Source organism: Carassius carassius, chromosome 6 (assembly GCF_963082965.1).
Source record: "Carassius carassius chromosome 6, fCarCar2.1, whole genome shotgun sequence".
NCBI classification, from domain to species: domain Eukaryota; kingdom Metazoa; phylum Chordata; class Actinopteri; order Cypriniformes; family Cyprinidae; genus Carassius; species Carassius carassius.
The window spans coordinates 27,257,816-27,274,548 of record NC_081760.1 but is presented as its reverse complement, the minus strand read 5'-3'; the positions used below and the strand labels follow the sequence as shown (position 1 = coordinate 27,274,548).

Genomic DNA, 16,733 nt, shown 5'->3' with positions numbered 1-16,733 from the left:
CACTTCGCATTGGGTCAATACAGGTAAATTGATCCACTTTGACAGTCATCCCAATTAAAATAATATAAAAAAAATTAGTAGCCTACAGCCTGTTGACAATGAGGTGATATAAAATATAAATGTATATAAAAACAATAATGATATAAACAAATAGGCTACGGGATGAGTTATGGTTATTTGGGACTCTCCGATTGGGATTGGGATAAACAGGAATTGAGGTTTACAGTTCTCAACATAATAATTAGTCACATGAGCTATGTTTATATGTTGCATATGTTTTATATGCTATATATTTTTGAAGCCTGAATTCCCCTGTCCACGTTCCACTATATGAAAAATAAATAATAAATAAATAAAATGTTAATGATTACACAATCATTATAATTTTGGCATAAACTATAGCACTAAACGTTCACCTTACACACACACACACACACACACACATAAGCAACTGTAGCCTCATTGAGAGCGCTCGTGCTTCTTCGCAATGAGTTTGACGTGCTGTAATCGACACATGAGAAAGCGCGCGTGCCATGACTCATATTCTTCTCTTGATGTCTCGGAATGTGTCTAACAGCGAGCGGAGAGGCAGGCTGGGAAAAAAATGGAGAGGGGGAGGAGAAGGATCCAAAGTAACAGCGTGAAATTGCATAAAACATGCCACTGAGCGCTCCGCGCACTTCCACACTGATCTCTCAGCACGGAGTGGATGTTCACAGCCGCATGTGACGAGACGAGCTCACAGAGCATTCATTCCATGGACCAGTATCAAAGTGCCTTCTTAAAATGTTGGATGTATACACTGGTTATATTTTAGTGTAAGGACAGAGTTTTCTAGAAACCTGCTGGTGAAAACTGAAAAAAGAGGAACTTTCAACAGACTCTGCTCAGATTTCAGATAATTTTTTATTTTATTTATTTTTTCTACTTCTAAAATGCACTTATTTGGAATTTATGTCTTCTGTCTTGCATTGTTCCATGCAAACCTTGCTCTGGAGTCAGGCCAGGACTACTATGATTATGATTATGACCAAGATCAAGGGGATGCCATGGTAAGCACCCACAAGCTCATTTCCATGTCATATTAAAAGTAGAGAAATTGGTTTAATGCATCATTTATTTGTTATGATTTATTGCCCTGAAGTTAGCATGAAGGAAGCACATAATACATATTTCTAAAGTTATTTTAAAACTTAGTAGCACTGCTTGCAAGCATTGAGACAACACATCAGTCAACATCACCGGGACTGTTGTTGTAGTAGGCTACTTTGCCAAGATTTATATCCTGATTCATTTTATTAAGGTACTTGTGCAGAAACATATGACTGGAAGTTATATAATTCAAAAAGGTGTCAAACTCTGAAGTATGGACAAACCTTTCTTTTATCCATTTAGGGTATGATGTTGCAAGGTGCTTACCTTGACATAACTCATCATCATCTTTGTGTTGAAATTCACGAAACACACATGAAACACCATGTACCCTTGGAATATTCACCTTTTTGTCATATGGACATCAATTTGGGAGAATTAAAGTAAAAGGGAGACTGCATAATCTATAAAAAAAAATAATAATAAGTTGAGAGCATGTTACAATGGCATAAAAAGTGGAAACAGGTATCATTGGGTCAGCAACCTCAGAAGTAATTCCTTTATCTCTGTTTCTTCAGCCTTCCCACTGAGAAAGAAATAAGAGATAAATAGCTATGATTTTAATCATTTTAATTCAATGATCAATATACTTAATTGGTTCAATTAATTTCAATATCTCTTCTTACCAAAGGAGCTCAGATGTGACTTGTCTGCACACGGGAGAGGAGATGCCTGTTAGTTCTTCTCTGTACTGTTTTTTACTCACACACCCATTATACATGATTACTTTGACACAACATTCTATCTTTTTATGTACTGCAGCAGTAGACTCTTTGGAATTTTACTATGTGTAGTGTATAAATGATACCATATGCTACAAACAGCTATGTGGACATCTTGACAAGATCTTGAAATGATTCCCATCGGTAATGTGCGACATGGGCCGTATACTAATCGTGATTGCCTAAAATTAGACTTGCTTTGTTTTCACTGCTCTCCCTCTCTCTCTCTTGATTGAGCTCCTTTAGGTCCCTGAAAAATCCAGTGGTTATTAAGATTCATTTAGCTGGAATTCACAAAGAGTAAGGGAAGTCAATCGTAAGTGCGACATAAAACAACATAAAAAAGCTGCTGAATTTCTAAAGGTTTATTTTCGGTCCACTTGGGGAATATTTGTCTTGCGCTTATGCCTTGGAATTGAATAATTGTTTCGTAATTGCACATATGTGGTTATACGCTATATGAATGTGTAGGATGGGGGACTTAATAATTCATTGGGCATCAGTCAGCGCTCAGCTAATATAGTGACCTTATTTCTCTCCCTTGGACTTTTCCATTGTGGCCATCTCTCATCTGTTTGGCAAAGCTGTCCTGTAAATCATGAGTAATTGTGATTCCAGAGAAAGTTATTGTCAAGTAAGACTATCTTTCTATAGGGGTCACCTGGGAAATGCGGGCTCTTTGGGAGTACGCATGAGGTGCTGGGTCTACTGATTTGTAGTCTTAATTGCTCCGCTGCAGTCTTGACCTCATTCATTGAGACTGATGTTTGGTTTTGCCATGTGGCTTTATAGAAACTTCATCCTTTTTAATGGGGATGTTGACTGCTTTGAGAATGCCTATAATTAGCTGCTAGGTTGCAAGACCCTCTAGTTTAAGTAAGCATTATATTTCAGCATGTATGAGTGTCTTATGGTTAGTAATGAATGCCTGAGAATAAACCACCCATGATAAACCACCTCCAGCTAGAAAGAAAAGAGCTATTTACTCTTCCAAACAATGCATATTTGTTTCTGCCCTTTGGTGATAACTAAGGGATTCCCCAGGGATGTCTTCTGCTGTGTGAGCGTGTGGTCATGTGTACTTCCCAGGTAGGAAAGTTAGCACAGGTGGAACAGATTACCTACATCTGCCTCTCTTATCTCTTCTACTCTAATAGCCAATCCACCTGTCACATCCACTCATCCTTTAACTTCAGATTTTTGCAAAACCACCTTCCAACACTTTCACAACTTTAGAGGAGCTTTCACCTGGTGGGAGGGATAGTCAGATGTCGTGATGACATAAGCGAGGAGACTTCAGGTCCTTGGGGAGGTCGGAAGTTCAACCCTTCTTTGAATTAGGCAACTACTGCAAATGGGGCTGTTACTTCTAAAAAACTATTTTCATTGTGCAATGCTGTACATTAGTAATGTGTTTTTGGGAAGTGCAGCATATGTATGGGGAGTGGGTGATTTGAAGTGATGTTTAGTTCAGTTCTCATTTCTCTTTAGATGAGGCTGCACTGGCAACAGTTACTGTAAATGGGTAGAAAAGGGTTAATGTAGTTTTGTATTTTCAAAGTCAGTTAAGTGTCAATTGTATGTATTATTTGCGTTATATTAGTTAGACTTTTCATCCCTTAAACAGCACCACAAACTGTTCCTGTAAACCTGACATGTAAACTTTGCTTGGTTAATGTGCTAGGTGGTTGTCTAATTGATTATTGCAGGCTTAAGATTTTTTCTTTATGGATCCAGTGTTGACTGAAAATATGAAAGTCAGCTTTTGTACCTTTTTTTCCACTGAGAGTATAGCTCATGTATTTGTACTATTTTATTAATCATATGTTAACGCTATCCTTGGTATAGAATCAAATCAAATGTCCTTTCTCGTACAGTCATTAACTCTCATGGGCAGATAAAGTAGCAGACAGATGCTTTTTGGTTTGTACATCTGTAAAGCTTTGTACATTCAAATTGAGTAGATGTAACTTTGAGGTTACAGTTTATCTCTTTATTTCTGCACTGTCTGTAGACTGGCTGTAGATCTCAGTCCCCTCAGCAGAGGAATTCAGCTCTGACTGTGGCCCAGCAGTGTGCCTGAAACAGCTGGGGGACTAAACATTTTTGTGTTTGACACTTTCTTGCAGATCCGAGAACTCTTTTGCAGTTCCCATTGCAAGGAGAAGCACTGGAATCTATGACAGAGCAGAATATTGAGTTAACCTTCTCTACCTACCTATATCTATGAAACTTATCACTAAAATAATTGTGTGGGCCACTTTTGGTGTGTAAACAGTTAAAATATGGAGGCTAGGCCCTTGGTGGTAAACTGTAATGCAGTATTTACCAACTTTTTTTTTTTGTCTTGTTCGTCCCAGAGCACTATACTTAAAAACTCTATTAATCAGAAACGTGTTTCTTTTTACTCATTATACCAGATATCATTAAGCATTATCATTGATATTGTAAAATTGTCCACCATTTCAATTACTAGTTTTTAAGTTACAAACAGTAGATAATGTAGGTCAAGGGTGTCCAGAACTGTTCCTGGAGGACCACTGACCTTATTAATCACACGTGATCCAGCTAATCAAAGTCTTTAGACTAGAAACTTCCAAGCAAGTTTTTTTAAAGCTAAACTCTGCAGGAAGTTGGCCCTTCAGGAGCAGGATTGGACACCCCTGATGCAGATGAAATAAAAAAACCCATCCAAGCTTTCTATCCCTTTAATGAAATGGCTTGTTTGAATGTCAGTGGGCAATCATGCAGACACTTTCCTTAAGACCAAATGGCAGATTTATTTATAAATAAAATTTAGATCGGAAATTTTGGCCAAAAAAAATAAGCCATTGAAACTCTTTGAAATATCATAGAAGCCAGAAATATAATTACAAGTGGATATGCAATCATTCTTACAAGTCTTAATGAGAAGTCAAGACATTCAGCGTAGCATAGTCTTACAGATTAACAAAGAATTAGAGCATTACAAAGGAAGTGGAAATCTTTCTAAACCATTGGGATTACTGCTCTAAAGGATAAAATAGGTTTTGTGCACTGACCCGTTCAGTCAGAGTGAGACAGAGCTGGAATAGGTAGTGCACATGTAGACTGAGGCCAGAATCATCATCTTAAGAAATGTACAGTTTCATTATGGTGACATATGATAGAACTGGCACTAAAAAATCTGTTCTGAGGCAAATATTTTAAAATAATGAATGCACATGTATCATCACTTATGTAAATAAGGTCAAGAGAATAGTGCATTAGTTTACAGTACTACATGAACAAAGGTAGTCCTTATTATTTGGCAAGTCACTCTTAAATAGGTTGTCTTCCCAGCTATCAAAAGGTCTTAATATTTGAGTATTAGTGCCTTGTGAAGAACTGTCATCACTTACGCCTTATGTCATTCCAAACATGTATGTGGAACACAAAAATATTTTAACTGAATGACTAAGCTACTCTTTTCCATTCAGTGAAAGTATGTTAAGAGCAGAAACCAGTAATAAGGAAAAAAGCAGCTTGGAATTTCAGGTAATTAATTGCTTTTGCTTTCCACACAGGAAACAAAGTCATACAGGTTTGGAACACAATGATGGTGAGTAAATGATGACAGAGTATTAGTGTTTAGACAAAGCTTTCTTAAAAGATTAGCTCACTTCCAGAATAAAAATGTCCTGATAGTTTACTCACCCCCATGTCATCCAAGATTATTGTCTTTCTTTCTTCAGTCGCAAAGAGATTAAGGTTTTTGAGTAAAACATTTCAGGATTTTTCTATGTATGATGGACTTCAACAGTGGCCAATGGGCTGAAGGTCGAAACTGCAGTTTTGATGCAGCTTCAAAGGGCTCTACACGATCACAGCCTGAGGAATAAGGGTCTTGTCTAGCGAAACAATCTGTCATTTTCTTAAAAATAAAAATTGTATATAATTTTAACCAATTGCTCATCTTACACTATAGCTCAACTTCACAAATTCTGTGGTCACATTGAAAATGTCACTTGTGATATAGGCGGCAGTTCCAACTCAGTTATTACAAAGTGAATGCGCAATGAAAGTCAAATGCCCTTTAAAAAAAAAAAAAAAAACGATGTCAGACTATTTTGGTCTTTGAAGCTGCACTGAAACTGCAATTTTGACCTTCATGCCATTGGTTACCATTAAATTACATTATATAGAGTAAAGTCCTGGATGGTTTTCCCTTAAAAACTTTAATTTCTTTGTGACTGGAGGATGACATGGGGGTGAGTAAATTATCAGGATTTTTTTATTCTGGAAGCAAAGTCTTCCAGTTCCCTCCTAATACTTCGTAAGAGATGTGCAATCCACATGCCAAGATGTATGAATACTCATAGAATGGATGCTGCTTAAACATAATAAATAATGTCACTTTTGACAGTTTCTGAACAGGCAGGATATTTGCTTCATATTATTCTTTAATTTTGCCAAAACAAGAACCCCTTCCCCTGCCATCACTGTGTGTGTGTTTATTTTATTTTATTTTTTTTGTGCTAACAGTGTTAATGGGATTTTGTGTAGAGCTCTGTTAGGTTTTGGAGAGCTTAAGAATTGGGTTACTTCAGACCTAATATCCTTGTGGTTTTTTTTTTTTTTTTGAGGAGGGGCAACCCTCCAGGCTAATAACTTTATTGCACCACAGACACCTTAACCAAGTACGTTTTAGAAGTGCACAGTAATTGCATCCTGACACATGCACGCCTCTACACGTGAACCGGATCAGAACAAGAAAGCAATTCTTTCTAAAAAAGGAAGGCAGGTTCTTATGGGACTTTCTTGATTATTTCTTTAAAATCAACATGAACTCAAAATTTACCGATTACTTTCCTAATGCACATTCCTGGTCATATTGTTCTTGATCCATCAGGGCATGTTGTTCCAAATTTTCTAAAAACAAATTGTTTGCCTTCATAATCTTTTATCAAAATGAAATGGCTTGCTCTGCCTCTGAAACGACTTTCCATTTTGGCTTCATGGTCAAATGAATGTGAAAACTGATATCATTTCAATCTAAAACATAATCATTTCAAATTTTTTTTTTCCGTTCTAGTGTTGGCATAATTAGCAATAGCGCAAAACAAAGTGTAAACGGTGCAGTGCAAGTCCACTGGAGCTTATTACCTGTTTATATTGAAAATTGTAATTAGAAAACAATGTTTTTTAATGAATTGATTCAGACATCGATAGAGTCCTATATTATTAGCCGCTCTGTGTTGTAACTAGTGCTGCTAGGTCATTTTAATGCATGTAACAGCTTAAGACTGGAAAAACAATTTCCATGTGGATGGTCTGATCTCAAGAGCGTTAGTTTAAAATCATATTAGAGGGCGTAATATAGCATTCATGAGATTACAGTAGATTTCTCTACCTTTGGGAGCATCTCAATTGCTTCAGGAAAATGGGACAGATTAGTATTGTTTATCTGGAATGTGGGAAGCTTGGATGTCAATGAGGGTCTCAGTTACTCATCAGACTTGTGGCCAGACTTATTCTCTAAGGAACTGTTTCTCCCCTTGGTCAAAGGCTCAAAGCTCACAGTCAGTTCTAGGGTTTCTAAGAGATCATTATAGGGTTAATGATATCTCAGATCCTCTTCCTCTCCTTCTGAGTGTTGGCAAATGTAGCCCCAGACATGCCCTCAGCAGACTTCAGTGACATCCTTCAAGTTCAGCAAGCAGAGAGCGCCATTCGCAAGCCTGTTCTCTGGAGTCCAATAATGAAGATGAAAGGTATGTCTGGAACAGATGCAACATGTGTTCTAGTGCATATGTACCACTTCTGTAGTGTCCACGATGGGGGGCCATGTTCCACCAGAGTTCACTGAACATCTGTGATGCTCTGTTGTGATGTCTGTAATGCTCCTCAGTGACAGCATTTTTTTTTTTTCGAGGTAGTTTTCCAAGTAGTGTTAAAATTACTACTATAATGTCTTTGACTTTGCCTTGTAGAATGAAAAAGGCTAGTTTTATTTTATTACTGACTGGTTAAGTATGAAATGAATCAATCTGTGTAAAAAATCAAAAATCATTAAATGAAATTGTACGTTTTGTTGCTGTAACACATCTGAAGTGAAGTGACATTCAGCTAAGAATGGTGAGTGGTGACCTATACTCAGAATTCGTGCTCTGCATTTAACCCATCCAAAGTGCACACACACAGAGCAGTGAACACACAAACACACACTGTGAACACACACCAGGAGCAGTGGGCAGCCATTTATGCTGCGACGCCCCGGGGAGCAGCTGGGGGTTCGATGCCTTGCTCAAGGGCACCTAAGTCGTGGTATTGCTGGCCCAAGATTCCAACCCACAACCCTAGGGTTAGGAGTCAAACTCTCTAACCACTAGGCCACGACTTCCCCCATCTGACTACATAATTGGCAGCAAGCTATGTCTTAGCCTAAAGAGTATATGAAAATGTGAACTCATAAAAAAGTTAAATTGGGAAGGCTGACATTGTGATTAAGTTTTAGCGTAGGGGTATGGGGTGACTGTAATGGAAATGAAACTGTATAAACCTGGCCTAAATATGATGCATTTTGACTCATATTAAGGAATTTATTCAGTGAGGGTGCCTTCCAGAAACCTCATCCAAAATAGCTCCGGATGCTGGTATCAGCTAAGAGGATAAATGCTTACCTCATTGCCAAGAAAAGATCTAGTTGTTTTTGTCATTGTGTCAGTTTTGTGGTTTGATTCAGGAAACACTAGGCTGTCAAGAGATTGCGTGCTGCTTTGGGGTGTCGGAAATGATCCTACTGTATAATGATGCACATTTTATAATTGGCAACACACTGTTGACTCACATTTGAACTTTAAAATAATGGCATTCATGATGGGGTCACTGACATTATTGGGATCCCTTGCGTGCATGACATCAATCTAAAGCGTTAAACCCAGCTGCTTTCTATTGTGATTCATACAAAGAGACTTTCTAGCATTAGAGGTGAAGGATTTATTTATTGGTTAACAGCACAATGTGTCTCATGTCTGACCACTGATGATGACTTGATGATAAATGCATACAACAAGTCATCACTTCCCATGAATCCCTGTCCTACGGAACCAAATGCGCTCCCTTATTGTGGCCATTCTCATTTTAACTTGTCCTTAAAATGTCAAGACTTTTTTTCTTCTGTTGTAAAATAGCTGCAAGCTGTTGGATGCAATCTGTGTTTAATCTTTACATGAAATTAATTGTGATTAACATGATTTTTTATGTTTAAACATAATAATAATAATAATAATAATAATAATAATAATAGTAATAATAATTAAATAATACATTTAATAAATTGTTAATTTAATAATTTAGTAAATCATTTCTTCTTATTATTAATCAATTAATAATACTAATACTGATAATAATAAATGGATTTTTCTTTTGTAATATTAGAATTAAGCAATCCCAAAGATAATGAATTAGATCGCAATAGTGAAACAATGAATGCATTTCTGTGTCATGTGCCCTCAGACTTCATGGTTCCCATTTGTATCATTCTCCCATCAGTCTCTTTTTTTAGTTGCCACTGAAACATAAAAATAGGGCATTGTATCTGTGTTTTTACAATTACCAAACCTGAAGTTTGGGACTGACTCACACGTGAATGTGTCTGTATGCTGAACACCACACATTGTTTCTGTTAGGAAACAGACCAGTGTGTTATCTCAGGAATCACTGTAAACAAAGGCATGGAAGAGGCCACATACAATAGTCCTGTTCATACTCTTTTTGTGGTGTTTGAGTTTCCTGAATAAACAGAAGGGAGTCAATGCAGGGAGAAGCAGTCATTTCCTACAAGGATTATATTTTTCCTCTTACCACGATTAGTGCTATTTTCTTTGGTGTGCGGTACAACTGAATGTTTGCAGGTAACAGTGTAGGTTTAAAAATCTCGTTCAGCAATATTTTATGACAACATTTGAAACTATGCAGTCTTGAAGTAATATTTCACATAAACGGTAACCTTTTTTTATTGTTGAGGGTGGGATTCTGGCAAGTAAAGTGTCCAGTATCATGAAAAATGTTCAGGTTTAGTTTGCTCATGAAAGGCCTTCAAGTTTATACTTTCAAACCATATATAGTATAGGGAGGCCTAGAAAATCATAGCTTGTACTTACCCAGCCAAAAATTGTTATTGTACTGTATGTAAATAATAGGGTTTTCAACAAAAAAAGTAAGAGTAAGGGATGCTCATTTGCTACCATTTGAGATAAATTATCTGCTGTAAACTTGGTGATATTCTTCAATTGAACAACAAAAGGGATAAAGTGATAGAGACAGGGCCAATATCAAGACCGGCCTGCTTAAAGAGGGATGAGGAATTCTGTTGAAGCTCAATTCGAGTTGTGTTTTCTCACGTTTTTAACACCTCCACAAGTGGGGGAGGGTGCACTTTTTTATCGACGCCTTGATCATACATGTGGGTAAACTGGGCATGTTTCCTGGAATGTCCCAGACAGCGCTATCATTTTCCATCAGGGGCTTTGGGCTGTTTTCAGATGCTGTTGGTGTTTTCACACTCCTTACAAACTCATTCTGCTGCGGATTACGGGGAGGTCATGACTTGGGTTTGATTGCGTGGGCTGGGGTTTCTCTTGCTGAAGACAGACACAGCTCCGTCTTCACCCTGGGTTACACCCATCAGTTTACTGAGTAAGCAGTACTGTCAATTGCTTATTTCAATTGATTATGTAGCTGTTCATTTTAAGACCACATCTGATGAGGAAACAGTGTTTTGTAGGGTCAGCTTAACTAAACACAACATAAAATGCTACTGGTATATGGTTAAATTAATCTTTTGTAGCTTTTTATTGTAATAATGTAATAAGAAAACATCTGCTATTTGATATGTACAAACAGGTGCAAGTGGAATAACCTAAGTGGTGCTGTTCTAACGGAAAAGTTAATCACGTATGTTTATGATCGCTGATTAGATTTTCAAATATTGATTCAATGCGTAAAGTCCCAGACCATCTTTTCTAAGCCAATGAGAGAGAGAAACATGCAATAAAACAACTGATATTCCTCTAAGTCACTCTGGGATATATCCAATATGGTATGCTTAACTGTTGTAGTGGAAAGGCAATGTTCTATTCCAGCACAGTGATGAAGCCCTTTTTATAATGTCTAGCTTTGGTTTAACTCTCTTCTGTAAGTATAACTCTAGTGTTGCTGATGAAATGAAAATACTGTTATCATTTACTCACCCTCATGTCATTCCAAAACTGTCTTTTTTTCTTATAAATAAGAGAAGATATTTTGTGGAATGGTGTTTTTTTTTTCTTTCAGAATTCACATTTTTGGCTGAACTGCCCCTTTAAGTGTTACTGTGGTTCAGCTCTCTTAAGGAAGAGTTTTCTTATTTCTTATTTGTGACACCTGTGGCATCATCCCATAGGAAAAAGTTAACAGAACTGTGACAAATTGAAATTGTGTAACGGTACAGTTCTGTGTAGCATAAGCTGACAGGCTGCTTTTTCACAGTTTAATCCTGTTTCTCTGTCTTATAAGGAACATTCAGAGCCAGACCTGATGGAGCAGTTGCGTTCAGCGGGTAGCGTGGACGAGCTTATGAGGATGGTTTACCCCAGCTACTGGAGCATGCTGAAGTGTCGTTCCAAGATGGGATCACGCTTACCTCACAGAGATCACAGCTCCACAGAAACAAGGTCGGAGGAGGCCTCCTATGCGGCTGCTTTCATCAATCTTGATATTTTTACAAGTGAGTGACTTAATTTAGGACCGGCACAGGCTGTGCTGGCATTTCTTTTTGTCATTATTTTTTTTTTGTCTCATCCTGAGACAAAGTTTCTTTAGGATGCCAAGAATGTATCAGGCCGTGATCTGCACTTATAATTGGAGATCATACAAATCCATGCATTTCACTGTTGGCCTTTTTTAATGTGTCTGTTCTTCCTGTTTTGCTGCGCTTCCTGCAGGTATTCAGACAGAGTGGAGAAACACCCTGTGCATGCCACGCCAAGTTTGTTTAGATGTGGGGAAAGAGTTTGGGGCAGCTACAAACACCTTCTATAAACCACCCTGCGTGTCTGTCTACAGATGTGGGGGCTGCTGTAACAGTGAGGAGCAAGTGTGCAAGAACATGAGCACTTCATACGTCAGTAAGACGGTGAGTTTTGCTTTCAGCTTGTGTCTGCATCCACAGATCTGTTTGTGTGAAGGAGGGATGGAACCAAGGGTGAGCAGTATTGACATTTATTTTTAAGCTTCATTATCAAAAACTTCAGATTTTTTTTAAATCACTTTCTGCACAATGAGATAGCCTTTGTTTACTACAAAACCTGAGCTTATTGAAAATACTCTCCCAAGTGGATACATTTGAAAACATTGATTTTGCAGTGTATGTTACTTTGTACACTCTTCATATCACTGTCCTGCAAAGATGATTAAGATTTTAAAGAATGGCATGAGAACTTTGAGTCCATTAGGTCTGTATAATCTCAGTGATCTTTTTTTTCTCCACTTTTTCTGATGTTTCAGTGTAGAAGATAAACCTTTAGAAAACGATTGAAATCACTAATTTGGACATAGAGAGTTTTGAAACAAAGACTAAACAAATGTATCTGGATTAATGTAGATGTAGCCTTAGGTTAAGCACACTTCTGGTTTAAGCCTTGCTCACATCTGGTTCTATCTGAATACAGATGCAGATTATTTTCCATTGCATCAAATACAGATACATATACAGGTAATTTCTTCATTGCATAACCTTAACTAACACCATATAAATCCATTTCTCTTTGTAATAACATAGTAAATTTGAATAATCTTCAATCAAAATGTTTATTACTGCTTCGAATAAAAGCGCCTGCTTTTGTTTTAAAGCCTACTCCCAGTGAAGACAGAACTCAGATGATCAGTGAAGCTTTGATTTAAAGAGTTGTGGACGAAGCAGGGGTTTGGTTGGAAGGTCATGGCTGTGAATTATTTGCAAGAAGGCCCACTTTAATTGGCCACTTATTTTGGGTGGGCATACCTTTGCAGGCAATGGGTTCTTCTCATGTGATTTAAACCATGACACCCTCCCACCAGTTGAGTCTCCTGAGCAGGTCAAGGTCTCCATGTCCATGCTACTGCATGAGAGACGTAAAACTCCCATTCTGGGCACAAAGCCTGAATAGCAGACGCAATGTGAAGATATTTTAAAATATCTTTGGATATAGATTTGGATTATGAAATTATAAACTCCAGGTTTCACTGACGAAAAGACAGGCTCAGGAGTAAAATATGCATTACGTAGATGAACATGGTTGTGATTTGAATTAATGGTATTAGCTATGATAAGCTATTTACATTAAGCACAATGTAATGTAATGACAATATAGCTTTTAAAAAAACCTACAAAGAGTGGAATATCTCATTTTATATCTGTGAAGTAACTCTGACTAGTGAACCTGTTAGCTTGTCATCAGTCTCAGAGAGAGATAGAAAACATATTAAATGGACTTCTGGTTTTGTCTGACCCTTCTTTCACCTGCACATACGTATTACTAATAGACTGTTAATACTGCTGTGAAGTGTTTTTAGCATCAAGACTGGTGGGCTGACACGTTTACAGAGTGAGCAAGTGAATCTTTTGGGATCACTTGTCCTGTTAAAAGCTGTTAATAACTAAATTATAGAGTTCTGCGAACATCAGAGAAAGAATGTGTTTTCCCCAAGATTTTGACCCTATTACATTTTTACTCTTTCAGACTATGCTGAGAAGAGATGGGTTGTTAATTTTCCATTGTTCTTGATTAATATTATGTGTTAATGGTCCTTTCAAAGATAGTAAAAAATAGGATTCTTATATCAACACTGTGGAAATATATTGTCCATGCAGTCTGGCTTGAGCTCATCCATTACTGTACATTTTCACAGATTTTGAATGCTAAAGCAGTTCTTTAGATGTACAGTACCTATGCAACTAGAAAGTGGCTACATGACTTTGTGTAAATAAAAAGCATACAAGAAGGGAGTTTTAGAGAGGAAACTTTGTTTAGTGAGCCAACCAGTGGGGTCAGAGACAAACCGTAACATATCATAATTCTCTTTCTCATCAAACACAATTCACTATGTGTGTCTTGTGAGTAAACCAACAGAAGTTGATGTGGGAGGTTTAACATTCCAGAGGTTTTGGAAACTTGTTTGTTTGTTTGTCCTGCTAAAAGAATTTACTGCCTTGGATCTGAACATGAAGTATCTAGGTTTATATAGCAGCTTCTATTCATCTCAAAGTGACTGCACAGAGTGCATGATGACTAGACAAGTCAGTAGAGACCCAAAAAAATGAATTTATGTCATCTGTGACTCAGCCTCATGTTATTCCAGGCCTATGTGATTTTCTTTTCATGTTCTTTTCCATGCAATTACAATTATGACAACTGAAGCCTTCAAACTTAAAAAAAGGTTATATTATCACAATATAAGGGGTGAGTTAACACTCATAGTACAGAAGAGAAAGTTTAGCAATGAATTTATGATGCTGTAAGGCATCAAAGCACATAGAATATAGCAGACAATTGGCCCTTTGCAGGGAGTTTGATTGACAGGGATTTGACCAATCATAAGAAAGTAAGAAAGACATGTGCATTTGGAGCAACATGAGGGGGAGTAAATGATGACTGTTATCATGGTAAACTGTCATTTTAAGAAATTTGTCAAATCATGTAGATTAGTCAGAACCGATGATGCTTTTAGGCATAGCTGTTCTTTGAAAGCGCACATTCAACATAAATTCCTTGGAATGTTTCCCCATAGCTGGAGGAAGTTTTGATTTATTGGTCTAACAGTATGTGCCTGCCTTGCAAATTGTCTTTCACAAGTTCCCCATTACCCATTTCCCCTTACCAGTTTGTTTGATCAGACTGTAGCTGTGGTTGTGTCTGTACACTGATTTCGCAGAAAGGCTCTGTGCAATCACAGTTGCACAACTCCTTTAGACATAAATCCATTCATTAATCCTGACTTAAATTTAAATTCATTTTGACATCCAGCATACTCCTTAAAGTTTAATTAACCCTTCTTGCAGTTTCTCATCTTAGCTCAAGCTTTATTTCACTGAAAATATGACCTGTCTTCCATTTTCATTCTGCAGTTGTTTGAAATCACAGTTCCTATGAAGTATGGGCCCAAGCCAGTCACCATAAGCTTCGCCAACCACACTTCCTGCAGCTGTTTGTCAAAACAGGATTTGTACCGACAGCAGCACTCAATAATTCGAAGGGCCTTACCAGAGTAAGTGTTCACACTCCCTCACATTTCCTTAAGTGCTATTTTTGAAGTGTGATGATGATTTTTGATGATTTGACGGAAGGCTTAAATTTTTCTTTTGCTTTGAATATTTGAGAGTTTAGAATAGAATGTCAGTGTACACTAAAGGCCTTTCTACACTGGGCGCAATGCGGAAAAAGCGAACCGAACGCGAAACGATTGTTTGCCTTCTGCTAATTCACACCTGCATGCTAGGTGGTGCCGACCAACAATGCATTTTTCCTCAGATATGCAACTTGTATAAGAGATAAACTATCACACCGAGACATTTAATATACTGACTTTACTGTATTCCCTGTTTGTATTGGCGTCGCATCAGCGGATATGTGGCTACACTGATGTGTGTATTTTGGATGTAGTTGCATACCCAATGACGTGCAGTAGCTTATCAAATTGATTTTCATATTGGTGGTGTGGTGTGGCCACCAATTGTTAAGACTGATAGAGAACTTCCTGTCCATCTTTTGTTTTAGGAACTTTGTCCGGCAGGAAAATCCCTGTAGGGAATCTTAAAGAACTTACCATGCAGTGTTCAGACAGTGATTAACTAATCAGCACCGACAAGTGAGCTACAAAGCACATGTATTTTTTTTGTGGCATGATGCAGAAGGCCTATTCCACAGCAGGCCTGATCAGAAGGACTGATTCCAGCATATTTTTGACTCTGGATAAATGCATGGTATGCATAATACAATGCATATTAATTACAATATGAGTGAAAAACTAGATATTAATAGTGTTAACCATTTTAGATTGACTATATAGGATGTAATGTCCCCCTGACTCATACTGTATTTACATCAAAAAGCTTACAGTAGTTCTGCAAGAGAGTATTTATTACTTGCAAAAACTCAAGTCAAAATACTGTTTCAGACTGTGGAGCACACTGTATCTTCTTCAGTGTATTGAAATGCTTAATTTGATATATTGAACAACACTGATGGCCTTGCATTTTAGTCACCATTTTCTTCTAGTCCCAAATCCATTTTCTTTATTTCTGATCCCTCTGCCACTTCCCTTGCTGCCACAGTGAAAGACAGAGGAGTCATTTGAGTGTACATGAGTGTAGAGCAGAGAGTAGACACATGGCGAAAACTATGAACTGAGAAAGAAGATGAATCAACAGTAAAACTCAGTAAAAATCAGCTCGAAAGTTCAGCGGAGCTGATGTTTTCCAAAATGCAACTTAGCATGCTTAGCATGTATTATGTAATCTTTAATCATTATCTAATGTACCTGTTATTCAGATTGTCATGAAACTTGTATATTTGCTTATATATTTGTAACTAAATGCACATCAACTGAACACATTATCTTTTATCTACTTTTGCATATTTGACTGCTGTTTTAATGTGATTACCAGATTTCAACATCTTAAAAACGTAAAAAAAAAAAAATTCATCACTACCAAAATTATTATGTTATTGTAGATTTTAAGATATTTCTGAAAGATTGATTACAACCACTTCACTAAATACTGAATATCCACAGTGAACTGAATATTTTCTTGTTGTATTTTAGCTACATTATATCTGGTATTTATCATATTATATAATTGCACCATAAATCTTCATTTGT

The 16,733-nt window shown here is 37.3% G+C and overlaps 1 protein-coding gene across 3 annotated transcripts in view; it reads left to right on the top strand.

The window, feature by feature from the left end:
* The first annotated feature begins 471 nt into the window (after nucleotides 1–471).
* The window catches only part of LOC132142563 (vascular endothelial growth factor C-like), a 36,644-nt gene continuing 20,382 nt past the window's right edge, over nucleotides 472–16,733 (top strand). For 2 of the 3 annotated variants that reach the window (XM_059552522.1, XM_059552521.1), the window contains exons 1-4: nucleotides 472–1,052; nucleotides 11,391–11,601; nucleotides 11,819–12,009; nucleotides 14,980–15,119. In XM_059552522.1, coding sequence (XP_059408505.1) covers nucleotides 936–1,052; nucleotides 11,391–11,601; nucleotides 11,819–12,009; nucleotides 14,980–15,119 — 659 coding nt within the window. In that variant the 5' untranslated portion in view covers nucleotides 472–935. The remainder of the gene's footprint in view (nucleotides 1,053–11,390; nucleotides 11,602–11,818; nucleotides 12,010–14,979; nucleotides 15,120–16,733) is intronic. The other variant, XM_059552523.1, reaches the window with a different exon arrangement.